The sequence below is a fragment of the Mustela nivalis genome, assembly GCF_964662115.1.
Source record: "Mustela nivalis genome assembly, chromosome: 18".
In the NCBI taxonomy this organism is placed as follows: Eukaryota; Metazoa; Chordata; class Mammalia; order Carnivora; family Mustelidae; genus Mustela; species Mustela nivalis.
The window spans coordinates 8,769,263-8,796,311 of NC_139037.1; the positions used below are offsets into that span (position 1 = coordinate 8,769,263).

Genomic DNA, 27,049 nt, shown 5'->3' on the forward strand with positions numbered 1-27,049 from the left:
CACGGCCATCACTATCATCATAATCAACAACATCAGCATCACCACCACTGTTTTCATTTTTTTTTTAAAGATTTTATTTATTTATTTGTCAGAGAGAGAGTGAGCACAGGCAGACAGAGTGGAAGGCAGAGTCAGAGGGAGAAGCAGGCTCCCTGCAGAGCAAGGAGCCCGATGTGGGACTCGATCCCAGGACGCTGGGATCATGACCCGAGCCGAAGGCAGCTGCTTAACCAACTGAGCCACCCAGGCATCCCACCACCACTGTTTTCAAATCATCACCACCACTGTCATCATAACCACCACCACCATCACCACCATCACTCCACTATCACCACCATCATCATCATCACCATCACAATGACTACCATCAGTACCATCACGGCCATCATTGTCACCATCACTGCCATCATCATCACCCCCACCACCGCTGCCACCACCATTATCACCACCATCACAATTACTACCATCAGCACCATCATCCTCACCATAACTATCAGTCATCATCACCACCATCACTGCTCCTCTGAGGGTCATGTCATCTATACCTTGGGACCACTTGGTCATGAAATAAAAGTTCTCGGAATGAATGTGGTCTCCCTCCTGGTGAGGACTGTGCAGAGGTACAGCAGAGACGGGACAGTAGAGAAAGGCTGATGGAATCCTGCTGGTAGATAGCAAGGTGGGGTGCATACTTCTGAGACCTAAACCCAACTCCCCTTTCGTGAACGTCTAATTTTTTAAAACCGAGATGCAGAACTTTCAAAACAGCTCTCTTTATAGCCAAGTGCCCAATTACCGGCAACACCGAAGAAGTCCCAGACACGTAGGCTTTGGAACAAGCCAAGGGTCCTTACGCCCAGCAAACACTTCAGTTGTGGTGAATGTGTCATCATTTCCCTGTCTTCTTTTACCTTTCAGAAACAATAGCATTTGTTTGGCTTTAGAATGCTATCTGGTATCTTGGGACAATCTGTTTTCACAAGGTTGCAGCTGCAAAAGATTCCTCCAGAAGGGGAGGGTGTGGCAGAGGAGCGTGGGCAGTTATTCTGCCAGTCCAATCTCTAGCCTGGCCCTGTGCTCATGTTCTAAGTCATCTGTGTACTTCCACTCTCCACCTCTGAACCCAGGCTCCCTAAAGCAGATAGACAGACACAAGTCTTTGGATCCTGTCACTCCCCTGCTTAAAACTCTTCAGTGGTTTCCTTTATTCCTTTAGAATAAAGTCCTAGCTGGTGACACTGTAGCCCATCCTACTTCAGCCACATGGGCCCCTTTTTGCTCTGGCCCACATTGTCCAAGCTCCTTTCTGCCTCAGGGCCTTTGTACTTCTGTTCACCTTACCTGGAATGTTTACTGTTGTTCAGTCCCCTTTCTGGTCAAATACCACCTCCTTTAGGAATAGGACTTCCCTGACTTTCTTCCTTCCTCCGGCTGATACTTCAGGGCAAGTTTAGCTTATTTATTGCACTCGGCACAGTTTCTTATTACCATGATTATGGGCTTCTTCCTCCTATGTCTCCTAAGTCCCCTTAAGACAACTGGCTCTTCTGGTTTTGACTTGTTTACTATTTTATTGTAGTACGTGGATCAGCACAGCATCCAAAAGACAGCTTAATGAATCAACCATTCATTTAATCAGTGAATGAATGAACCAATTAATTCATGAATGAATGGATGTGACTTTAGCTTCTGGAGGTAGGGAAGACAAGTCCCCTTAAACCCCATTCCACTGACCCCCAGCCTCCAAAAATGTTCAGAGAAGGATGTTATGTGTGTCTTGTCTTGAGAAGGGAAGAAAGCCCCAACAAACTTCACCAGTGAGAGGAACTGAAGAGGGGATTCGGTTAGGAAGAGCGTGACTCCAGGATTCAGGACCCTGGGGCCTCAGGAGCCCAATGGGGGCCTGAAATACCAGGAACACTGGCTACATCATTAATTCATTGCAACAATCAAACCAAACCAAAACAAAACAAAAAATGTTATTGAGCTCCTACTGTATACTGCCTCACTGGCTGTGTTCCAAAGACACTGATAAGGAAGCACACGGTCCAACTCAAAAAAGGCTTAGTCCAGTGGCTGCTCACTACTGCTTTGTGCTGCAACCCATAGCCTTCCTTTTAATTTACGGCAGGAAGGACAGAGCTGGGAGAAATGGTTTTTTAGACCCAGCCAGTTCCAAAGGCCCTCCTCCTTCTTTTTCCCTTCCATGGGGCTAGAGATGGTCCAGACAGAGCGCCTCGGTGTAGGCCCCACCTCTGCCGCCCGCTTGCTACATGGGACAAGAGCGGCTCTTCCTTCCCAGTTAGGAGAACAGGCTGCTGGATCAGACCAGCTGTGTGTGTCGCCCGCTTCCATCATGCCCCAGCTCCATGCACTAGGGCTAGCTGCTAAAATTCTCTCGGCTTTGATTCCCTCATGCCTCAAATGGATATAATAATGCACTCTATTCATAGACCTGTGAAGATGAAATAATCTGGGCAAAGTGCTGAGCACAGAGCCTTGCACAGAGCAGGGACCTCACGGCAGCCGCCCTTGGCAGCGGCAGCGGCTCACTTTTCTGGGCCTTCGGACCTCACTGGTAAAAAATGAGATGGGCTGGAGCCTCCTTTGTGTTTGCCAACAGTGCGCCGGGTAAAGAGATCATTTCAGGTGATACTGTGATCTCTGTGATTCCCTTCCGGGTAGAATATCCCACAAGTAGACGGAGCTCATTGGTTTAATTTCAGGTCTGTCACTCTTCCAAAACAGCAAGAATCTGAAGGAGGTTTTGGAAGGAGTCAAGCAGGGTGACTGCCAAGGTGGGGGTGGGGGGGGCTCACATCCCGGTCAAGTGCCACCGTGTGGGAACTGCACCCTGCTGGGTAGATGCAGGTGTTTCCTGGAAGGGCAGCCCCAGAGCGGAGAAGGGGCGCCAGGGGTTTAGGACCCCGTAAGCATGGCTCGTTCCAAGGGACACAGCGGCACTAGCCCGGGGCTGGGAAGGGAGACCCGCACAGTCACAGAGCTTTTCAAGAGAAGTCTTCCTTCAAACCAACATGTGAACCTTCACGAACACTCAAAATGGAGAAGGGGGGTAGATGGGGAGTGGTGTTCTCATTTTACATACTGAGAAAACACAGCAGAGAAGTTGTTAAATAAAATGACTCTGGGGCCGCACCTTGAATTTCATACCTTGAATTTCTATTGCGTTGGTCTTCTGAGAAGCTTGGAACGCTCACCCCAATTGTGAAATGACTTGGCCCCGTCCTCGCAGTCATACTGAGACCAGGATCAGGGCAAGAACATGTGACACCCTCGTCAACAACACACGCATCAATCACACGGAGGTCCGACATTATGTAAATACCGGCGTATGCATTAGTTTGTGGTCTGCTGTCACCTCATTCCTGGCCAAGCAGCGAGCCAGCTATGTGAAATCTGGCACCAGTCGAAAGTGCGGACAGATGGGGGCATATCAGTGGCCACTGATCACCAGAACGCCGGGCCGAGTCCAGTGAAGGGGATGGAGGAGAGGGAAAATGAAGACTCAGGGTGCCTGGCGTGGTCTGGGAGTCAGAGCCTGACTGAACTGTATCCTAAGCTGTGTGACTAGACAGGGGGGAGAGACACTGATTTGAATCTCACACTTTCCATCTGTGGAATGGGTGGCAAAGGAACAATAAAGGTCAGAGGTTGACAGCACCTGTGGGAAGTGTCCCCGTATCCAGCACCTCCTTGGTGCTCACAAGTGAGTACCCCAGGGGAGGTCTTCAGGGAGAGGCCAGCACTGTGCTCCAGTCTGCTGTGAAGTCATCCGTGGGGAATGTGGCAAGGTTAGATCCTACTGTGTCCTGCTCGCTCGGCAACTCGTACCACCGCCATGCAAATGCGTATCGTGCCAACTCCGACTGTCCCTGTAAACAGCAGCTCCCAGTGTGACCAGGAGCTCCTCATGGGCAGGCACAGGGTCCTTTTATGGCTGTATTTCCAGGGCACGGCTGTGCTGTCTGGCAGGACAGTCACTAGCCACAGGTGGCTATTAAGTGAAGCTAATTTAAATGAAACTTCAGTCCCTCAGACACACTGGCCACATTTCACCTGCTCGGAGCGACTATACTGGACAAGACAGACCCAGAACTTCTCCACTCTTGGAGAAAGTCCTAGCGGACAGCCCTGACACAGGACAGCGCTGAGTCCGCGGTGATACGGACCAAGCAGGAAGGTAGGCAGGGAAGGAGGGGCTGGGCAGACCGTGCCCGGCAGGGCCCCATCCGGGCTTCCAAACCCAGAAACAATAGTCCTTACTAACACTCCCAGAGGCTTTCCTGACCTTACCTTCATTCCCAATTTTCCCTATTTTCTTCACATTTGTCTTAAAATGTCACGTAAAATTTGAAAATACACACACTGTGTAAAAGTAGCATTCGGTGAGGTACACATCCACACTGGTTCCAAATTGTTCAATTCATAAAGATCACAACTCTCGGCACAGCACGGACCACTGGTGCTAAACGAGTAATAGGAGCCAATCTCCCTGGTACCGCTGGCCAGGCATTGCTTGTGTATCATCACACTGACTTCTCATAATACCTACTGGAATGCCCATTTTACAGATGAGAAGACCAAGGAACAGGAGGTCTGCAGGTCACAGAGTGAGCAAGTGTCAGCCGTGACTCAACCCAGGAAGCCTGGCCCTGGATGCCAGGGTCCCCGCCATTGCTTTTCCTATCCGGCGAGAGTCAGGCCAACAGGCTCTGCTGGGGTTGCTCACCCAAATCCCCCCACACAAAGGTGGCCTCTAGAGAGGTCTGGAGGAGCCATCCTGGGAGTGTGGGATCCCTTCTCTGAAATGGCCAATCACTCTCTGCATCCCCCTTCCCCTTTTCCTTCCCAGGGTCCTGTCAGATTGGAAGCTGGTGAAAGGTTTTCAGAACTAGCCATGATGTGCTCCCGCAGACCCAAGACCCTGTGTGGGGCACAGCTGGGTCCTCCGGAGCAAAGTAAATGGAGAAACTAGTGCACGTCATCACCTGGTCTGGCGTTCAGAGCAGTGACGGCCGCCCACCACCCTTGCGTCAGGAGGACTCACTGGGGCTCCTGCGAGGCTCCTGGTATTCTGTATCAGTGAGACCAGAACAAAAGGGAGGTGCCTGTCCACTCATGGTTTAGCACAAAGCAGTGGACCGAAGGCCAATGTTCTACTGCCTAAGGAAACAAAAGGTAGAGGAGGAAAAATAAGCCTGCTTATCAAAACACCCAACTCTATGAGCACCCGCAGCCTGGGTGACACGCGGTGGCTCCATATAGCAGAGCCACCGGAAGTCTGCTCCGGCCTGGCTGGGGCAGGGTGGGGCGGGGTGGGGTGAAGGTGATAAGCCCGGCTCTCCCTGGCCATAAGCGGGAGCTGTCTGTCCTAGACCTTCCCCCCGCCCCCCACCCCCGGGGGTACCGCAGTGACTTCTCTGTTTCAACAAGAGATGAGGAATGAGTCTGGGTATTTCAATTCTCGGAGTAGACAAGCCACAGAAGAACATCACTTTGGGGTAAAAGTCAGGTCCAGGTTTACTCATCAAAAAGCTGCCACAGAACTATACGGGGAGATAACACAATGCGACTCTCCAAGGCTTTGCTGTGAACAGTCAAAACACTCCTAAGTCTCAGAGCCTTGAGATATTTTTGTTTCGTGATATTACTGGAGAGGGCTGAATATAGCTCTGGTATCTCAGTTCGCTGAACGGGCAGGAGAGAGGCAAGGGGCTAGGGAAGCAAGAGGAATTGAGGTATTTCAAGACCAGATGCTTCCAAAAACATGGCCAGGTTTGTTGGAGGGAGTTGCCACTCCTTTTCCCTGAAGCCTGAGATGGCTCCCCGCTGTCCTGACGAGGGGGGTGACGCCTCCCCACCCGCTGACTTCTCTGTCTCTCCAGTGTCACCTGGAGCTCCTCTCCCCATAGGAACCGGATCCACCACCTGTGAGGATGACATGATGTCCCCTGGATGTGTCACACGTACCTAGGTTCCCCGGGCTGGCACATGTGCTCGCCTCCGCCAGCAAAGCCCTTTCCCTTCCTTGTCCGATTGGAACAAAAATCCATTCATCTTCCCGGCATGCTTGGAATGTGGCGGCCCATGTGAAGTCTTCCCAGGCTCCCTGTCGGTGCTGGAGGCATTGATCTCTCCATGCTTCTGCTTCGCTGACCGCCACGGCACATGACCCCAGCATTCTATTTAGTTGTACATGGCTCTGTCTCCCTCTCAAGACCCATGAGCGCTTACGAGCAAGGGTGACAATCAATTTATCTTTGTACTCTGAAGTAAATATTTGCTGAATGAGGAAATAGATTTGTTGGATGTCTCTGTGATAGGAAACACAGTCTCTTGGGGGTACCCCACAGTCCCAAACAATGCCACGCACTAGCAACTGCCTTCTTCTGCAGCAGGCGCACACATGCATGTGCATACACATACCCACACAACACACACACAACGCACACACCACACACACACACACACACACACACACACAGCAGTCTCTCAAGGAACCGGCCAACAAACTTTCAGACACAGCAAGAGAGATGCCAATGCCTATCATAATTTAGAACTCGTTTTGAATTTAAATTCCCAGCCCTTCTTTTCAGAGGACCCGGAATGGCTCTTTTTTTTTTTTTTTCTTTTTCCGAGAAACAAGAAGAAATTAAGTGGGACGAGGATGCAGACACCAAGATATCCATGCCCAGTCTTCAAACATTTTGAAAGGATCTCATTTCAACCGCATGCTTTCAGAATTATGTTTTCAAATTCCGTTAGAGGCCTGGAGAAAATGTGTTAAATTCAAATTCTGGATTTTTTGGTAGAAGTATGTGAAGTATGCCAACAAAGGTTGAATACAAGAATAATTTTGCTGCCAAGCTCCCTATTCATAATTCACGTGCGAAGGACGGCCTGATCCCAATTAGCTCAAACTTGTTTTTGCTTTTCTTTGTTGTCGCCTGCTGCCCACCTTCCTGGGACTCCTCGTTTTGGGTTATTTGTTCAGACTTCAGCTCCAGACACACCACTGTGATTTCCTTTTTAATAAACACTATCCAGCGAGTAGCGGAAAACAATGAGAGGCACCTGCACTCTATTATAACTTCTCATTCCACCCACAGACGCGGAGCTATGAATAAGTGAGAACCGCCACCAGCCTAAGAATAGCAACAGCATTTTCCCATAAACACAGTATCATACAACTTCAGCTCACACGGAGCACAAAGTGCCCCGCTGCCCCATTGTATTCAGTGGGGTAGGAATGCCACGAGGAGGGCCCAGTGTCTGTAAGTCTGTCTGCGACCAGTGACTCCGTCAAGGGTGGGGCTGTGGGACAGTCCAGTCCATGTTAGGAAGCAGCTGAACGTTCCTCAAATCCTAGGGATGGAAGCACAGTGCTAATTCACGGCAGCCCAAGCACCAGAGGCAGAAGTTGCAGAGGACAGAGCAGGAGGTGGGGAGTCACCAAATACACACCCAGGTTTCAAACATGTACGTACGTGACGCCTCCCGTGTGTGCAGACGCTGTGCTCGGGGCTCAGGGTGAACACCGGTGAGCAGCAGCCCAAGACTTGGGCCCTCGTGGGGTGTACGGCCTGGCCACTGGCTAGCTGTGCCGCTTTGAGCAAGCCACCGAACCCCACGGAGCCTCTGTTTCCCGCCTAGGACGCGGGCTAAGAACAAGGCAGAGTTCCCGCCGCTGGAAGCCTGTAATGACCCATGGAGGCAATAACGCTCACACTCTCTTGGTAAAACTGCCTTCAAAGTACGTATTACCTACGGAGAGGAAGATGGAAGGTCCTCCTTTACCAAGGAGGACCCAGCAGACATCACACTGACCCGGCGACCACGATGAACATGACCAGTAACGCGGGCACACTATTAGTCCCTCAGTATGACGCGCTTAGAAGCAGAACACATAATTTCTGTAACAATCTTCTTTTTGTACCTTTTTAAAAAGATAACATTTGCCGTTTTAACCCTCATTAAGTGCACAATTCCATGGCGTTAATTACATTCACAGTGTCATGCAACCAGCCCCGCCAACTACCCCCAAAACTCTTGCATCGCCCCAGACAGAACGACAACCGTTCTGAGCCGGTATTTGTGTTGGGCTGAGGCTCTGCGAGCGAATGTCTGCTGGCAACTACGTTCAGTCACTCAAGGCCAAGGTGGTGCCAACGTGCCAGTTGCTCTTCTGGCTCCATTCCACTTCCGGTTCACTAGCACAGCTCTCCGACCCCTTCTCAAGGCTGTCATTGCTATTTCTCACCCAAGCCACCTTCGTCTGTCTCTTAGGAGTACCACAGCAGCTTCCTCACTGGGTCGCTGCTTCTGTCCTCACCGCCCACCCACAAATCTATGTGCCACACAGCAGCCCGGGTGATTCTTTTGAAGTACAAGACAGTTCATGGGGCATCTATGCTCAAGATGTGTCTCTTAGCCTACCTGCTCTGGCCAAGTGCCAATTCTCGGGCACCCTCTCTTCCCTCCACCCTTACCCACTGTGCTGCACCTGGCTCCCTGCTGTTTCTCAAACATACCATGCCAGCTCTGACCTCAGGCCTTTGCACCTGCTGTTCCCTCTGCCTAGAATGTTCTCCTTGTAGCTTTGACTTCCTCGGGGCTCTGCTCAAACATCACCTTTGCAGAGAGGCCTTCCCTAAACATTCTCTGTAAAACAGCACATCTGACCTCCCTGTCCTTCCAGTCTACTTATTAGCATCCGTGCCAGTCTTCCAGAGGTTCCCCCTCAACACCAAACTCAAGGACCATAGCCCTGCTGTGACAAAGGCACCCCTCCCTTTTGCCACAGGGCTATGCCAGGCTTCACCAGTAGAGGGCGCGGGAGGGACACTGGAGGATCCGTTCTAGTCTCAGAAGCACCCTCCCTGTGGGCAGCTTACTCCTACCCCAGTCCAGGGCCACTTTCCTGGCACATCACCCTCACTGGCAGAATTACAGTGACTTTAATGGCAGTGCACCTTCCATTCATGGCCTTTCCCTGCTCCAGGTTAGGGTGGCTTCCTAGGGAATCCCACCAGTACACACCTACAGGGCAAACTCTGCAACCCATGGACCATGGTGGCTGGATCCCAGTGCTGGGGAGTGGAAACCCCGCTTCCTAATTCCTTCCTTCCATGGGTGTGCTGGTTCAGCCTTCAGAGTCATGGCTGCTCCCAGACCTGCACTCCCTTTAGTAGCCAATAATATTTTATTGTAGTTAATAGATCTTTATGTTAAATTTTCCTGATTAAAATCTCCAGGTGGTTTGTTTCCTGATTGAATCTTGACTGACATGGTAACAGAAGACAAGCAAAGACTTTGCTGTGCTTCCTAATTTACTAACGACTTTATTTATATTTACTACTTTTGTTTGCTGTGGTGTGCTCGACATGTTATAGGCCCTTGGTAAATCCTGGCAGATAGGCAGGTAAGAAGGAAGGAAGGGAGAGAGAGAGGAGAAAGGGAAGAAAGAAGGAGGAGAAGGAGGATGGACGGATGGACGGACCGATGGCTGGATGTGACCCCCACCCCCACCCCACGTGGCATCACATGGTTTACAGCAGGGCCTGGGATGCAGTAAGCACTCGTGAAATAGTCATTGGCGTCTCCAAAGACCTTCCGGGGCTCCTACGGAACCGCTTCTGTCCTTCCACCAACTACCTGGAATCCTGAAATGCCCTACTATCAAGTAAATGACAGAGCCTAAAGTCTGGGCCTGCCTTGTAACTCTCCTGAAGAAAAACAGCAACGACAACATAAACAGAGGGAGGAGGAGGAAAGAAAGCCTCTTGGGACCAGATCTGGAACTTCTGGTGCTTGTTTTCAGACTGATGATCAAAAGAGAATGGAAAAAGACCGCCGCCCCTACACTGTGGTGCAGCCAGCTTCCTGCTTGCAGAGACGGGCTCCTTTCTCTTTGATTGGAGAGCTTCGTCTGGGTCAGCACCTGATTTCTGGTGTGAATATTCTCCTTCCCATTCTACAAAAAGACCTACCAGTAGGCTGTGAAATGAGCATTTCACGAAAGCATAAAATGCGCCTGATAATTAAAATGCTCAGCAATTAGAGTAATGAACTACACTCCAATCTCCTGAGTTAATTTCATAACCTCAGAAAATTATAAAGAAAAACTATTTGGAGATTAGAAACCTCTAAAGGATTTTTTTTTTTTTTTCTTGTTGACTCATCTATCATGTTTCGCTTTGCTTAGAATTTCATTCTCCTTCAACTGTTTTTCTTCTGTGGCCCTGTTGCTTTGGAATCAAACTGGTCATCCTTGTCTGCTCACAAAATAAACCAAGGAGAAAGCTACAAAATCCCAAAGCCAAGAGTTACGATTAACTAGTAAAACACATAATAAGAATATAATACAGCTAATGGAAGAGCACAAGGGTATTTAATACCAAACCCCTGATGTAAATAACAATTGTCTATTTCAATTACTGTTTTTACTTCAAATTCCAAACAGTACTAGAAGAAATTAGCACAGTAGTAACTCGTGGTGCTAAAATGTAGCCATGAACCCAAAGAAAACAAGAACAAAAAGGCATCTGAGTGTCAAAATGGATGTGGCTTTCTTCAAAGGAGACACACGAATGGCAAATAAGCACATGAGAAGATGTGTTCAACATCAATAGTCATTACAGAAATGCAAATCATAATCACAATGAGATATCACTTCAATTCACATTAATAGAAGGGCTATCATAAAAAAAAGGAAACTAACAAGTTTCAGTGAGAGTGTGAAGAATGACATATTGCCGGCAGGAATGTGAAATGGTACAAGTGTTGTGGAAAACAGTTTGGCAGCTTCTCCAAAGGTTAAGCCTACAACTACCACGTGACCCGGAAATTTCATTCCTGGGTATACATCCAGAAGAACTGAAAGCAGGGACAGACATTTGCACGCTGGTGTTTATAGCAACATTATTCACAATAGGCAAAAGACGGAAGCAATCCAAGTAGTCACCAGGAGATGAACAGGTTAACAAAATGTGGCATAAAGGCATACAACGGTATACTATCCAGCCATGAAAAGAATGAAATTTTGATATATGCTACAACATGGATAGACCCTAAAAACATTATACGTAATGGGGGTGCCTGGGTGGCTCAGTTGGTTAAACATCTGCCTTTGGCCCTGGTCATGATCTCAGGGTCCTGGGATTGAGCCCGAAGTCTGGCTCCCTGCTCAGTGGGAAGTCGGCTTCTCCCTCACACTCTGCTCCCACGCCCCCCCACTTTTGCGTAAGTTCTCTCTCTCTAATAAATAAAATATGTTTAAAATAATTCTGTGAAATGAAATAAAATAGACACAGTTGGACAATATTGTAGATTCTACTTACAGGAGATATCTAGAATAGACAAATGCATTGAAGCAAAAGGAAGAGGTCAGTGGGGACCTCTGGGAGTGGAGAAGGGGGAGTTCTTGTCTAATGGGCACAGAGTTTACGTTTGGGATGATTAAAACAAAACAAAACAAAACCAAAAAAAAAAAAAAAAACAAGAAACAAAACATTAAGAATAGACAGTTGTTATACAACACTGTGACTAAAATTAATGCCACTGATTTATACTCTTAACAATGGGTAAAATGAAATTTTTGTATTATGTATCTTTTACCACAACAATGGATGCCACATGCAGGCACACTAACATGTATGTACCGTCTCATGAAAGAGCTTGAGGCTCTTACCCGGGGCCTGTTTACTCTCATTTTACAAAGAACTTTAACGAACTTGATTAATTAGATTCCTCATCTTAAAGTTCTGGAAAGAGCTCACTCACGAGGCCCCTGCATGTTTTCGTAAGGTTGGCATATTGCTGGGAGGGAGGAAGAAGAGCGGGGCTCTCTGCCAGTCCTGAGTGAGTCAAGTGTATCTGATGAAATCCTTTTTAGAATAGCCTGGGAAATAGTGTTTTTAGAATAGCCTGGAAATAGCCCGGGGTGAGGCATGTCGTCTGTCTAATCTCCTGCACCTGGCATGTGGAGGCTGACCCGGACAGCACCCATCCCATCAATTGTCAGGGTGTGTGTGTGTGTGTGTGTGTGTGTGTGTGTGTGTGTGTGTGTGAACTCCTTGGCCTCAGTTGTTACCTGCCATGGAAAGGCTTGGAACAAAAAGTTCTGGAGATGTGAAATTTCTGAACAACAACAGCAAGCAAAAAAATCTCCAACTGGTGACCAGTAGAGAGCTCTAAGTAGAATAGAAATAAAAAAGACCCAGCGAGAGCAGCAGGATCAGTGGGAGAGGGACCTGAAGCGGCAGGCGGGCTGCGAGGGCTCTCCACGCTGGCAGGTGGGGAGTCGCCAGGCCGGCAGGTGGGGCACAGCAGGAGCGTTCAGGCTGTGGTGGTGGTGGCCGGGGCAGGGGCTAGGGCGGTGCCACTCGCAGTGGGGACCACCTCCCCCAGAAGCTCGTGAGAAATGCAGGTTTCTCCTACAGAGGGGATGAGGCTTTGCTGCTGGCTTCTCTCCCTGTCAGTTCCTTTTCAGGGCCACCTCCAGGGTGAGTCCACTAGAAGCTCTCCTCTGCGGGATCTGACTCTGACTTCGAGTCTTCGGTGCTCTCACGGCTCAGTGAGCAGATAGATGTCTATGCCCTCAAGGCACAGCTTAGATATGGGACCACTTGCACGGGCGACAGTGAATTCCTTCAGAACGCCGCTGTGTCCCACGGAAGGCCAGTACATCTCTGCTATGAACAACAGCGAGGAACCGCCCACGTGTCGAGTGGCCACCACTGCGCCCCCCATGCTGCGGGTGTCGCCTCAGTGAACGCGCACGGCCTCCCCAGGTCGGTACTAGTCTTGCCCCCATTTTGCAGCTGGGGGCACTGAGGCTTAGAGAGACTCAAGCAGCTTGTCCAAGGTTACTGCCGGTGATGGGCAGGAGCCAGGGACCCAAACAGGCAGCACCCTGGGACCCCACGCGGGTGAGTAAAGGATGGGAGGAAAGGACGTCAGGGCAAGAGGGAGGAGGGACGAGGGTGCGGTTTCTGCAGAAGCAGGCAACGGGCTTGTGCTCCTCCAAGCCCACGCCCAGAAGAGGCATCTCCCAGCAAGAACGAATTTCCGCCCACCAAGAGGACAAGGAGGCCCAGTGGGGCTGGTGGAGCAGGCGTCTCGGGTCAAGCTCCCGGAGAAATCGGCACTTGCCGAGTTCTGATATGACTGAAAGGCAATGCTGGCCGGGCTGGAGGCGGCCCCCGTCTTGCTGGCGGGAGCACGGAGCTATCTCACAACACCCAGCCTCGTTTCGAAATGGGCCGACGCCGGAAGACCAAAAACACTATGGCCCCCTGTAAACTGCTGAGTGTGGGAGAAGCACAGTGACTTCTCAGCAAAGATGGTGAAATGATTTTTATCCTGGAGCACCAGCTGATCCTACTCACAGTGCCACTTCTGGACTATCTGGAGCAAATATTTCACATACCCTGTGCAGCTGGTGCCACTCCAAGCATGATCTGGGCAGAGGCCCAAACATACAGTGGGCGGGAGGCAGAGGGAGAGAAGGGCTTCCCTGGCACCAAGGTGGGAAAGGAAACAGATCAGAGTCTTCGGGTGCTGGGGAGTGCACAATCCCACGGACACCTCCAGAGCACTCGGCAGGACAATTAGAAAGAGGAGAGATAGCTCCACTACACTAACAATTAAGATTTGGACATGTCATCCCTGAATATTGGGGAAATTAGTCAAATTCAGATGAGTTAAGAGAATAATAAAAAGAAGACAAAAACGCATGGGTACCACAGAACACCTCTGTTGAACAAACACTTAGAAGTACCTACTATGTGCAGAGCGGCGTGCTAGAGGCTGCACGTACTGCCGGGACCGGGATAAGGCTTTGCTTCAAAGGCAGCAACTGAGCAATGAGAAATTCTTTGGAAATCAGAGGAACTGGGGCTGAGAAATTTGGCATGGAGACCTCTGCTTGTATTGTACTTGAAAAGAGTTCATGTCCGTCTTCCCAAGCTAGACGATGCTTCCTACAAACTCCCGGAGGCCCGAAGCTGGGCCTCGGCCACCGCCCGGTGCGTGGCAAGTACTCCGCAAGGGTCGGCTGGATGAGTACAGGAATGAGTACAGGTGAACGCAAACACGGGAGGGCCCGAGGAGAGACCACGGGAAATGCCTGGGATGGCCGAGGACGAACACAGAGCACGCCGGCACGGCTGGGATGCTGGGAAAGCAGGACCGAGAAGGAAATGTGAGGCTTTCTCATGACCGTAGGAATGATGCTCGGTGACCAATGGCTTTCTGGCCCTATACTACGAGTCCTTCAGGTGGAGAACTGTTTTTTGGAAATTCAGTTTTGTGTCCTCAGAGTCTTTGGTGGACTGGGAATGTTCCATGTGTTTCCCAGATGGCACACTCAGCTGGGCTTCTACACGGGGAGCGCTCTTGCCCCCGGGGCCCCACGGCCTGGAAAACCCTTCCCGGCCTTTGTGGTGGTGGTTTGTGGAACATTCGGCCTTCAGTAGCACGTAACGTTTATGAAGCTAAGTGCAGTCCACTGGGTCCCTTACGAGGATCATCTTGTTTCATCTGCACAAGAAGGGGGCACTAATATAATCCCCCAGAATGTTAATAGTACTTGCTTGTTGTGCAGACATAGAAACTGATACAGAAACTGAGGCCCAGGGAGGTTAAGTGACTTGGCCCACATCACACAGCTGGGAAGCAGTGGAACTAGGACTTGAAACCAGACAATACGAATCCAGAGCTGCTGTTCTCAACCACAGTGGGTTACTGCCTCCCACTCAGGTGAAGAGGAAGCTCCAACAGATAGTTTTCCTGGTAAACTGCCCCTCCTCCGAGCTCCGTGAACAGCCTGTGACTACTGTTATTACTGCTCTGCTGCTCCCACACGGTGGGTGGTCTGCGGCCTTAAGCTCTGAGTTTCTCATGCCAGGGGTGGGTCTCACTGCCTCTGTGGCCTCACTAGAGGCTTTGTGCACGGGGATACCCAGTCACAGTCTGCTCAGCTCAGCTGGAGGCGGGGGCGGAGGCACACAGCTTTTCTTAAGCTTTAACTTGGAGGCCAGTCACCTGGAGATTTTGTGAAAATGCGGATTCTGACTCAGCAGCTCTGGGGTCAGCAGGAGGCTCTGCATTTCCAGGGGTGCTGGGCCCACATCTGGAGTGGCGATGGCAGGGTAGTGACAGAGCTGCCTTGGGCCCTTAACTGAAAACTCCTGACTCCGTGATCTTGAGCAAATCAATTCGTGGCTTGGCCTCAGTTTCCTGATCTGTACACAGAGAACAACTGTGCCCACTTTATAGTGACCGTGGGGGTAAAATCAGAGAACTCTTTAATCTGAGGAATTCTCTTGATATTTATTCATTGACTCATTCTCATTGTTGGAGTTTCTTGAATCTCTCCTAGATTGTCTTTTGTGTCTTGCATGGCACACGCATGTACACAGGCACGCCCACACGTACACACGAAAATGAAGCAGCAATGACCCCCTTTCAGGTTGGCCTACCCTGACCTCGGCTTTATGGCAGGCTCCCTTCCCTAACCCGGAGGCAGTTCTCTTTCTCCTCACACCAAGGAGGCGGCTACAGGAATTCAGCAAGGAATGTGCAACTTTAAAGGTGATCTTGCGCCACAAAGAGGCTACAGCGCCACCAAACCCAAATCCACAGAGGCCACCAGTGGTTCTTGCTAAAGACTAAATGGGGGGGACCAGATGTCAGGAGGAACCCAAGTGTGTCAAGCTGTCAGCCATCCCAAACCAACCAATCTCGGCTAGACTGGTGGGAGTCCTGAGGTCAAGAGCTATGTGCCCACCACAAACCACAGAGAAAGTCCTGGGGTAACGAGTGGAGAAGGAAAAGCAACAGACCAACCACAGGCTCAGCGACACACATTTCTCCCTGGTGACAAGAGGCATGTTTGTTGGCCCTGGGGCCGAGAGAGGGCCTTGGACAGGTAAACAAAACTGGATGAAAAATTTAAATGCTAAAGAGTTTGCTCTGAAAACTTGTGTCATTTAAATTTGTGGGGAAACAGGCTGAGAAAATGCAAACAGATTAGGAAAGACAAGCAGATCAAACTTTTCAAGGGCTTTTCTTTCTGGCCTGTTCTGCTGATGGCCCACTGCACACCAAAGCTGGACAGGATGGGTCCCTTACCCCCTTCAGCTGCAGTGTAACAGAAACAACTGAAAACCTTTTGGGACAGAACAGGAATGTAATAATTGTTGTAAGAACAGCACAAGAAATAAGCCCATGCTAGCATTAGCCTATCATGCTCCCCAAGCTGATACCGGCCCTCCCAGAGTCTCGTGGGCTAACTCCAGAACCTGGAGCTTGAGGAGAGGTGTCTGACCCTGAGGTCAGGATCTTGGCTCTTGACCAGACACAAGGGCAACTTCTTGGAGGGGAAATGCAGACACAAGACCCCCATACCACTGTGGGCATTCCCTCTTAACTGTGAGACTGGGGAGAGGGGTATATTAGGCTAAAGAGTGCCTCCTAAAAGGTGTCCATCCATGTTCTAGTCCCCAGAACTGAAGAATATGGCACTTTACAGGGCACAAGGAATTTCGTAGATGGGGTAAAGTTAAAGATCTCGAGGTGCACAGATTATCCTAAATTATCCATGTGGGTTCAATGTGATCATAAGAGTCTTTATGAGAGGGAGTTAGCAGGCTCAGAGTCAGAGAGATGTGAAGATGGGGGCAGAGGTGAGAGGAATGTGGCCAGGAGCCAAAGGAAAGTCACTAGCCTCTAGAATCTGGAAGATGGAAAGAATGGATTCTCCCCTACAGCCTCTAGAAGGAAGCACTCCTGCAGATACCTTGGTTTTAGCTCCGCTGGACACATTTCAGATGTGTGACCTCCAGAACTAGAAAAGAATCAACTTGTGTTGCTTTAAGCCACAAAGTTGGTAGTAATTTGTAACAAGAGCCATAGGAAACTAAGGGCGAGAGCATACAGTCCCTAGGCTCAAATTTTAGCTCTGTTTCTTTCAAACAGAGGACCGTGGGCCTGTGGCTTAACTTCCTCCCATGTCCATTTCCTTGTCCGTAGAATGGGGATTCTGTGGAGGGTTAGTTGGAAGAATCCAGTGAAGACCTGGGTTAGTGCCTGAAATACGGGCAGGCTCCCTGCTGCTCCTAGATGACACAGTGTGTAAGAAGGTTCAAAACCAAAACCTGAGCCAAAACTAGTGCTGGCTTTGTCTACAACAGGTGTCCACTCTCAGCTGACAGTGAGGAAAGAAGGCACAGAGATAAGAATGGAAAACAAACAAACAAACACTCAGATCCTGTCCATTGGGAACAGGGAATGTTTTTATCAAGTGGGGCTAAGGGACTAACCTTGTTAGTCCCCTAGCACGCCCACCATCCAACTGCCTTGGCACTTACAGGACATGTCAACCAGTTCTCCTGTTCTTAGGACTTCTTCATGTATTCTTCACGCATTTTCCCTTAATCACCACTAAGAATCACACATGACCTCACTTAAGCGTACTTGGATCAGCCCTCAGATGGCAACCATATTCAACGTGCATTATCTTAAATCGAAAGTGGGAATGGGGTGATGGACAGATAGAGGGGTGCACTGCCAGCTCCCAGCTAGAGATAACAGGACCTAGGGACGCAACACATCTAACATATGTCCCTGGTTTTATCTGCAGAAGGAGCTTTTCTTCTTTGAGAAAGAAAAAATGCACATCTAGGAAGAAGAGTCTCTCCCAAAACTTGAAAACAGAATTTTCAAATGGTGATGCAAACACAGCAACAAGAAATAGCCTCTTTACAGCACAAGTCAATGTCTTACACATATCATTGCCCTTGACTCAACATCCTGATGAGTATACACCTGATGAGTATACACCATCGCCTCCTTTTATCGATGGGCTCAGAATCAGACAGTGAGGAGAAGAGGCAGGATTGGAACCAAGGCCAGAGCTCTGAGCTCCATGCTGCAGGACAGGGAAAGGCAAGAAAAGAAGGGAGCCGCATGGCGGATGGCCCCTGTGGAGATGGCACTTAGAATGGTGTTGACAAGCCCTAAGATATCGGCACCACAAGGGAAGCACGCTTAGGGGGAGCCTGTTTCTGATCTGAGACACGGCACTGGCTACCAACCTACAGGAGATCACAGCTGGCTCGCAGACCCTGTAGCACGTTATTTTGGTGAGATGCTTATTCCTTTTGTCTTGTTCAATCCTTCCAACTGAAGAGAATCTAGGTTTTGCTTGAGTTTATCTTCAATGCCTCTCTGCAAATTCTTCAACCCCCATTTACATAAAGAGGTTCAGTGTCTTCTCTGGTAATAAAACTACTTGGAATTGATAATATTGTTCTATCTCCACGGTATGTAGTTTTACCCTCATCTATTTTTGGCCAATCATATTGGTTTTCCCTTTATGATGGTGAGAGGAGATTTCCTTTTAAAACAAAGTTAATGAAATTATGAATTGACTTAAAGATAAATTGTAATGTTAATTAAATATTAACTGCTTTAAATGTTAATTACGTAATAACAGGGGACACCGAGAAGGTGAGAGAAGAAGACAGGGGTTTGGAACAGGGTGGCCGATTCAGCACAGGGTCAGCCATGACTCGGGGCTCTGATGATCGTGAAGTTATAAATGTTTCCCTTTTGGAATGCGCTAAAGACCAGCTGACAGGCTGGCATTGGAGAGGCATGGAGAAGGCCTCCAGGGCTGCCATAGAAAATGATACCCGCCTCCTTGTCCACAGGGTGTGTCTCTGCCCCATAGTGCTTGTACCTTCTACTTTTCCTGCCCACACTTCAGACCTCACAATAATGGTAAATCTGGAGTCATCAAGCTGCAAGATGTGCTCTATTCAGGAAGGCAGGGGAGCAGGTGGTACATTTTAGGAAGACATAAAAGCTAAAACAAATTTACATATTTATAATATGGTCCTTTTAAAGGATTAGGCCAACTATCTGTTAAACATTAAACCTTAACATTCTACGAAATGTAGCAGTGCCACAAGCTCACGTAGCCAGGGTTGGGGCCATCTCAGCACGTCACCCCACAGACCGATTAGGGATGGGGTCCAGAAGCAATGGACACTGTCTGATAAGGTCACATTTGCCAGGACAAACCTCCTTCTAGAGGTGAAGAGGGAAGAGACCTCAGATTCATGCCTTTTTCATGAACTCGGAACTAAATGGTGCTGAATAAATAATCAGTAGTTTGGACCCTGAATGGAAAGCTAAAAATAAGTTTTTCCAATTGTATTAGTTATCGATTGCTGCATAACCAGTTATCCCAAAACTATGTGGGCTGAAACGATCATCAGTGTTTACTAGTTCGCACAGTTCTGTGGGTCAGAAATGTGGGAGCAGTTTAGCTTGGTAGTTCTTGGCTCAGGGTCTCCAACATGGCTCAGGTCAAGGACATAGCCGGGTCTGCAATCATGGGAGGCTTGGCGAGGGTTGAACGTTCAGCTTCCGAGATGACCCTCACACAGCTATCGGCAGGAGCCTCGCGACTCCTTGCCACAGGGCTGCTTGAGCGTCCCGACAACATGGCAGCTGGCTTCTCCCAGAGCAAGTGATCCCAGGCAGAGCAGGGCAGAAGCCTCAAGGTCTTTTCTGGCCTCTCCTCAGAAGCTACATGCCGACTTCTGCCCCCCCGCTGGTTACCTACAGAGGTCAGGACTACTCCGTGTGGGGAGAAGACTACCAAGAAGTAGGGATCACGGGGGCCACAATCCACAGACTTTATTCGATGCCTGGTCCGCTTCTTTAAAGTACAGTTTCATGGAAGAGCGAATTAGCAAACAGGGTGAAAGTGTGGGCCAGGAAGAATTGTCAAGTTTACCCTACTGCCCAAAGGGCCAATAACTCACTCAACTCCCATGGGAATATTAAGGTGGCGCACTCTCAGGGCACTAAAAATAATCCCTCCCCCAACTTTCCTCTTGGGTTTGACAGTCTGTTTTGGCGAAAGCCCATCTAGTAATGATCTAAGGTAAACTACTGCCTAACTAATCTTTTTTTAAATTTCCAGACTTAGTAAACTCCAGAGCTTCCTGAATAAGGTCTGCGAGTCCTATGGAGTTCTGTGCTTTCTCAAACGCCTTCACTCTGGCTTCTAAAGCTGCTCCTTTTATTGACTTTTCTTTGTTCCAAATTCATTAATAAATGGAGACTTAAAAGTGAGTAAGACTGCCCACAAGCATGACATCTGCTTTGCACTTTAAGCGAGGGGCCATATGAAAAGGGAGGGAAAGTGCGTGTGCCTGAGACACTTATCTGTCAAGGTGGTTCACACCAGAGGTTCAGGTTTCCTCAGTCCCCTGCTCCTGGGTCACGGACTCTACCTTTCCACGCTCTACCAGTCTTCCCTTCCTCGGGCAGAGGGCTGAGCAGGAGGTGAGTCCCAAGACTTCTTCCTCATGCCCAAGATTTCATACATGAGGCCCCCTCCTTCCAGGCAGATTCTGTCATACAACTTAAAAGCCACCGCTTCTAACAGATCCATGGTATGTCGGGAATCTGTTATCCTTGGCACGTGTTCTTCTCAACATATAGCCCTGAGAGTAATCCCACGGTGCTGTAATAATTATCAATATGACCACTGTGGAGAGGAAAAAAGACCTGAGGAATCGACTCGAGGTCCTAAGGCTATGAAATGCCAGCGTTGGGGGCTGGAACCAGGTATTGGCAGTTACTCCCACACTCTTTATCGGGGATGACACAGAATGTATTTAACAATTGTCACCGGCCAATCTGAATGTTTGTCCCAGGGCCAGGTCCCTCCTCCATGAAAGCAGGCATTACCCCTTCGGGGGATGACTCACTCTGCATTCCCAGTGGCCCGCAGACACCTGCGGGGCTTGCAGCAGGACCACTTACCAAACAGTGTGGAAGACTGTGATATTCCAACACCAGGATGGCCAACCTGGTTGGTACTGGCTGAAGAATGTCCCTGTTTTCTGCATCATGTTGCAGCTTTAAAATGATTAGTATCACAAGGCCCCCTCACCCCAGTATAGGAGGACATGGTTCAAGGGAAGAGGGGCAAGTCCTGTTTTACGCAAACCCGGCGTGGGGGGCCACCCACTGTGTTAGCACTTTTGGCAAATGTCTAAGCCTCTCTCCTCAAACTCCTAGGATTGGGTCCTTCAAAGAGAGGCCTCCTTTTTGCCCGTGTTTTCTCTGATAGTATAAATGGTGCGCTCTCTCAGACAGCACCCCTCCCTGGGCTCGGCCACCTCACCCCAGCAGCCAAGGGACCCAGCAGAGACTGTGGGTGGGTTACAGCCAGTTGGCCAAGTTAGCACAGCTCCCAGTCATGACTGTTCAGCTCTACAAAAGGACCCGAGAGGCCTTCTTATTCAGAGTTGCCAAACTCAGAGGCCCTGGTGATGAGGGACAAGATCTCTTTTCTCTTATTTCTGAAAACATAACCAAAACGGTGCATTTATTTGTGTCAAGGCTGTGCTCACTAGTTCAAGTATACAGTCTCCATCCTTTTGTATGTAATTAAAGCATCTATAAGCAAAAATTAGCCAAACAGGAGAAACAGCGAGAGAGTGAGAATGCCAGAGTACGGTGCTACTTCAACAGACATCATTAAAAAAAAAAAGAAAGAAAGAAAGAAAGAAAAAAGTTGAACTCCTAGAAACAGAGAATGGTGGGGCCTGGGGAAATAAGGAGATGTAGGTCAAAGGGTACCAAATTTCAGTTCTAAGACGAATACACTTTAGGGATCCAATGTGCACCATGGCGACTACAGTTAATAATAATTGTATTTTACACTTGAAATTTGCTAAGCCAGTATACGTCAAGCTTTCTCACCATTAAAAAAAAACAACAACAAAACAGTTAACTAAGTGAGGTGATGAGGGTGTTAATTAACTTGATTGTGGTTATCATTTACGTACATGTATATCAAGTCCTCATGCACACTTAAAGATATGCAATTTTATTTGCTGATTTTACCTCATAAAGCTGGGTGGGGAAGGACATAAAGTGCATGCAAAGGGAAACTGCTTAAAAAAAAAAAAAAAACCCAAGGCTGCTACCCCTGGTTGATACGTAAGAAAATGCATCTCTATTTAATAAATACCGTTTATTGGTAGAAAAAACAAACAAACCTAAGAACATGGAATCCATGAAGGGGTTAAAAGGAACTGGTCTGTGCCATGAGCACCTGGCTCACATTCTGGGCTAGCTTCCTCAAAATAACAATCTGAGAAGTCTTAATGACTGGGCCACTCATTCAGTCCTCCATTCAATAAACATGACACGGGGATTCACCAGCTTGCAGTCTGATCTAGGCTGTCTGAAATCAGCCTGAATGTATGGATTGTCCCCTGAAGATTAATGGAGCACTCATCAGACGAAGGAACTCCAAATGTTGGGAAGGGAAGTGGTGCTCCCAGAGTTTCAAAGCCAGCAAAAGGATACAGGGAAGATGGTCTCTCCAGAGGCCAAGTCCTCTGGAGAAAAAGTTGCCACAGAGCAAAAGAGAATGCCTGGCTAAATCCATTTATAATCACAATCTAATGATGCTTAACAAGGCCCTATGGGATGAGCCTAAAGAAAATTATGGGAGTAATTACAAGGGTTCACATTAGTGATAATTTAATAATCATCCTCCTTGGCATACCTCTCTTCTTGAGATGGGTAAGTTGGGTTGCATTAGACAGATTTTTTCTCTCTCTGCTACTTATAAACCATGTCACCTTGGAAAAGTCCCTTCGATTCCAGGCTTTCTTGCATTTGCATCATCTGTAAGTAGGAGGATTTACTGCAGTGAAATCCTATAATAATACTTGCTGTGATAAAGACACCTTTGGAGAACCTAGAGGAAGAGAAGCGGATGGCTCCCCCACCCCAGGATGCCTTCTGCTCCTTCTCTCTCCATGTGGCTGCTGAAATGAAATTCCTACAAGGTTCCTGGAATCGCTGTCACTATCCTGACAGAACCAGCCAACCAAAGGGCCCAGAATTGTCCCCACTGATACTAAAGCTGGAGTGGGCATCGAGGTAGCCCCAGGTGGCATCAAGCCAAGCTGGAACCAGGATGGAATTTGATCAGAAAGCCTGACCCATAGGATTTCTGGCCTGTGAGCTACGCTGGCTCACCGGCCCGTTTCAATAATTATGTGACTGAATTTACTGAATGCCACTTATCTCATAAAGTTGTCGCTGAAGAAGAAGTAAGATAATGCATATACAGCCCTTAGCATATAGTAAGTGCTCCATAAATGTTAACTAAGATGTTTATTATCATGGGACAAGAGAAGACAAATATGTTTATCTTACAGTTTTTATCATGATTTAAGAGTGAGTTTAAAAATCTGTTGCGCATGTTAACTAAATTGTATTAGAAACAACAGTCTTGTAATCTGGCTTAGTACCACGAAATCTATTACATAACATTTATCAAGACTTCAAGTCACTCAACTACTTAGAGGTATATTTTCAGTTATGGGTCCAAGTGAGTCCCTCAAGGGCAGGTGTTGTACAAAGGATGAAGGGTGAGGCCAGTCAGGTCATTCCTGTTCATGTGCGCGACCACGGTGCCTCGAGTCCTAATCTAAAACACATTCATTCTTCCTTGTCTTTCTTTTTCTTTCCTCCTCTTTCCTTCCTCCTGTCCCGCCCCGTCTCATCAGTCTCGTGACGCCGGCGCGCCGGGAAGGAGCGAGGCCTATGGACTCGTTACCTCTTCGCAGAAAGGACTTCCTGAGCATAACTGAATACTACACCCTATTTTTTACTCTAGATGAATACAAGGCAGGCATTAATGATAAAAGAATGTTCTTCAGTAAACTCTATTCTAGGATACTGAATCGTCCCCCAAATCTGTCTTTTTTTTTTTTTTTAAATAAATGAGGGTTTACGTGATAAATTCTTACAATCCTATTCTAGAATAAAAGCCTGTCACTATACATCCATGCTTCTTTGTATTGGTGAAGGAGAACTTTTGTTTTAAAGACTCCCAAGAAACCCAGTTGGATTTAACGTTGGTTGATAAAAATAAATTAGTTATGTTCCTGGTAAAATGCACCTCATTTTTTTCAGTTCTAATTAGTTTCTAAAAGGTAGTTCAAAACCAAGAACAAATACATCCTATCGTCTTTTCTAGGTACTATGCTATTCCCTTTTGAGTCAGTGCAAACCTACTTTGCAGGAATGGGTGGTGTCCATTGTCTGAAATGGCAGCGGGCTTTGTCCATGTTTCTAAGTCATGTGGCCCCTCCTGGCCCTGATGGGCCTTTCCTTCTCAGGTCACACAAGTAAGGGTCCTGGTGACATCCACCTCTCACGGCCCATAGGAGCGATGGAAGAACAACGGAATTCTGTGCTTGGCCTATCTACCCTCCAGATGGACTGAGTGCAGGAGGGACTCGGCGGAGATCACCCAGCGGCCGTCCGGGCTGCGGCTTCTCCTCCTCCCTTCGGAGCAGGCTGCAGTCGACCATACAGAGACAGAACCTGGCCGAGAGTAAATGCTAATTTCTCTCTTCTCTTTCACTTCCTTTCTTCTTTCTTGATGTTAAGACAAGGAAAGGGCACTTAGAAATGCTTTCCACTTGCTGTCTTACTTCTCTCTTGATTTGGCCCATTTTGGTCTGTTTACCACTGAAGGACAGAAAAGGCACGGAGCTGCCTCAGTCACTCTGCCCAGAGCTTTTGGCTTATAAACCATGACAGACCTTCAAAAGCCTGCTTTCTGATCTTCTTTTTTGAGGACCCTCAAAGGGAAGAAAGTCAAATTCGGTATTAAATAACTACCCAAGATGGGGCAGTCAGTTTGAGGGTTAAGAGGCAAGGTTTATAAAAAGCCTCTTTAAACACAGGGAGTACAGTTGCAGTCCAGGCCACCTGAGACTCCACTCCCCCAACATGACATGGACAGAGGCAGCCTATCTGGCCCATTTTCACAGATGTGTATTACACCTATTTTAACATTGCAGTGTTTCTTCCCTAGAAATAGACCTTTCTCACGTAGACCAGCAAACACTTCCTTTAGCCCAAGTCATGCTTCATTATCCTCCAGAGATGTACCCCCACCTTTATTTTAATCGTGCAAATATTAATACACTCATTTTAACATATTTTATACATTATGTATGTATTTTTAAGTATGATACACACTCTTAATGTTAGGGGGAAAACACCCCCCAAACATTAAGTATTTTGTTATGATTTAATATTCTACTGGAATCCCAAACTTCGAGAGGTTTTTGGTCTTTCTTTTCTTCTTCTTTCTTTTTTTAAAACTTAAAATAGCAATTTCAACCCAATAGTCTTTGTGTAGTTTTTCATAACATTTCAATGTTTGTCATTTTCACTCTTAAAATTCCAGTTTTTCCCCTTCTCTCTCTGTAGGACAGACTTCTCTGGGGTTCTGTTTCCTCATCTATAAAATGGGGATACTATCTGCCTTAACGGTACCCCACAAAAGCATAGCTGTTTCGCATTTGCCTCTCCAGGCAGGCAGCCTCAGCTGTAGTCCGCCCACCCCACAAGGCCTAAAACACACCTAGGCTGTGTGATCAGCAACTGATAATTTTAGAATGCACTTGGCTAATTTCTCGGATCCCACTGCTACAAATAGGCCCCGGTTTCGCCCAGGTTCGAATTTCACGATGGGCTAGGGGTATAAAGATGAATTATTTGATTCTGAGAAGAAACAGGAGACCGTGTGTCAGGCTGGTTTACAAATCAATTCACCTCCCCCACCAAAGATGCTCCTTGCCACGTAAGATGTACGGCTTTACAAGGATTTTGGCAGCATGTGTGTTTGCCATGTCAGAGGGCAAGGTGCATGCAGATGGAATATCACCGAGCAGTGTAACCCGAGCGCGCATGAAACCTGACTGCAGAGGGCACGCCTCCAGCCTGGGGGAACTCTCCTGCCACGGGCCCTGACAGTGCCTCAAATAAGCACCTTACCTAATCTCCCTTGTTGATTCCTATCTGCGCCCAGTGATTTCATGCAGCTGCTATCTGCACACTGGTTGGGGCATGTGGATCATTGCTGCGCTGTAATTAGAGCCGGGGTCTCGGATGGTAACATGGACTGTCGGCCTGTTGCCGCGATGGGGCAAGACCCTTACGAGACCAGAGGGAGGGAGCCAAAAGGTGAATTTTATAGGCAGCATGGCTGGGTTCCACTTCTCCTATGTTATTTAACTCTCTATCCCCAGGGCTTGACATGGAGGCATGCCCAGTAAATACTTGGGATAGAAATGATTAAATGACTGGCCCAAACAACTAAGTTCTTCCACCACTGGGCAGCGTTAATTGTCTGCATATCATCTTTGGGGCTATTTAGTAGATATGTGTTATGAGCTGCTTGTAGTGAACAGACAAGATTCATTCATTCATTCATCAGATATGTATGGAGTGGCCACTTTGCCCAAGGTCTGGTGACCTTTGTGCCACCACATAGCCCAGGATATGGGGTGGACCAGAATGAGTGAGGCAGGTCTGGGAGAGGAAGAGCCAGGTCTGCAGAAAAATGAACCACGGGAAAGGCAAAGAACACTTCTGTCATCCCTCTAGGGTCTGCAGAACCCAAAGGCTCTGACCAAGTTCAGCACTTCGGTGCAGAAGGACTGATTACTTCCTGGGCTGCTGTCCATGAGGGCTTCCTGGAAGACCAGCTATACTGGCTCGAGAGTCTTTGGGAACCAGGGGATGTCCAGTCACAGAGCGACCCAAGAAATCAAGGACAAGCCTCTCTCTGACAGGTGGGGAAACCGAGACCTGTTACAGAAGTGTTGCAGCTTACCCTCGGTCATGGAAGGGACTGAAGATAGAATCAGGACTAGGGGGGCGTCTGGGTGGCTCAGTTGGCTAAGCGTCTACCTTCAGATCGGATCATGGTCTCAGGGTCCTTAGACAGAGCCCCGCATCAGGCTCATCGGGCTCTCTAATTAGTGGAAAGCCTGCTTCTCCCTCTCCCTCTGATGCTCCCCCTGATGGTGCTCTCTCTCTCTCTGTCCAGGGCTCAGATGTTGAACTATCTGCCAGCTGTGGCTACAAGGCCTCCCTGGAAGCTATCCAAGCTCAT

The 27,049-nt window shown here is 48.3% G+C and overlaps 1 protein-coding gene across 10 annotated transcripts in view; it reads right to left on the reverse strand.

Moving 5' to 3' along the window:
• The window catches only part of WWOX (WW domain containing oxidoreductase), a 958,224-nt gene that overhangs the window by 389,359 nt on the left and 541,816 nt on the right, over positions 1-27,049 (reverse strand). The window contains exon 9 of one of the 10 annotated variants that reach the window (XM_082711177.1): positions 57-7,386. The exons of the other annotated variants lie outside the window; for them this stretch is intronic. Coding sequence (XP_082567303.1) covers positions 7,324-7,386 — 63 coding nt within the window. The 3' untranslated portion in view covers positions 57-7,323. Of the gene's footprint in view, positions 1-56; positions 7,387-27,049 lie in introns of those variants that run through there. 10 annotated transcript variants of the gene reach the window in all.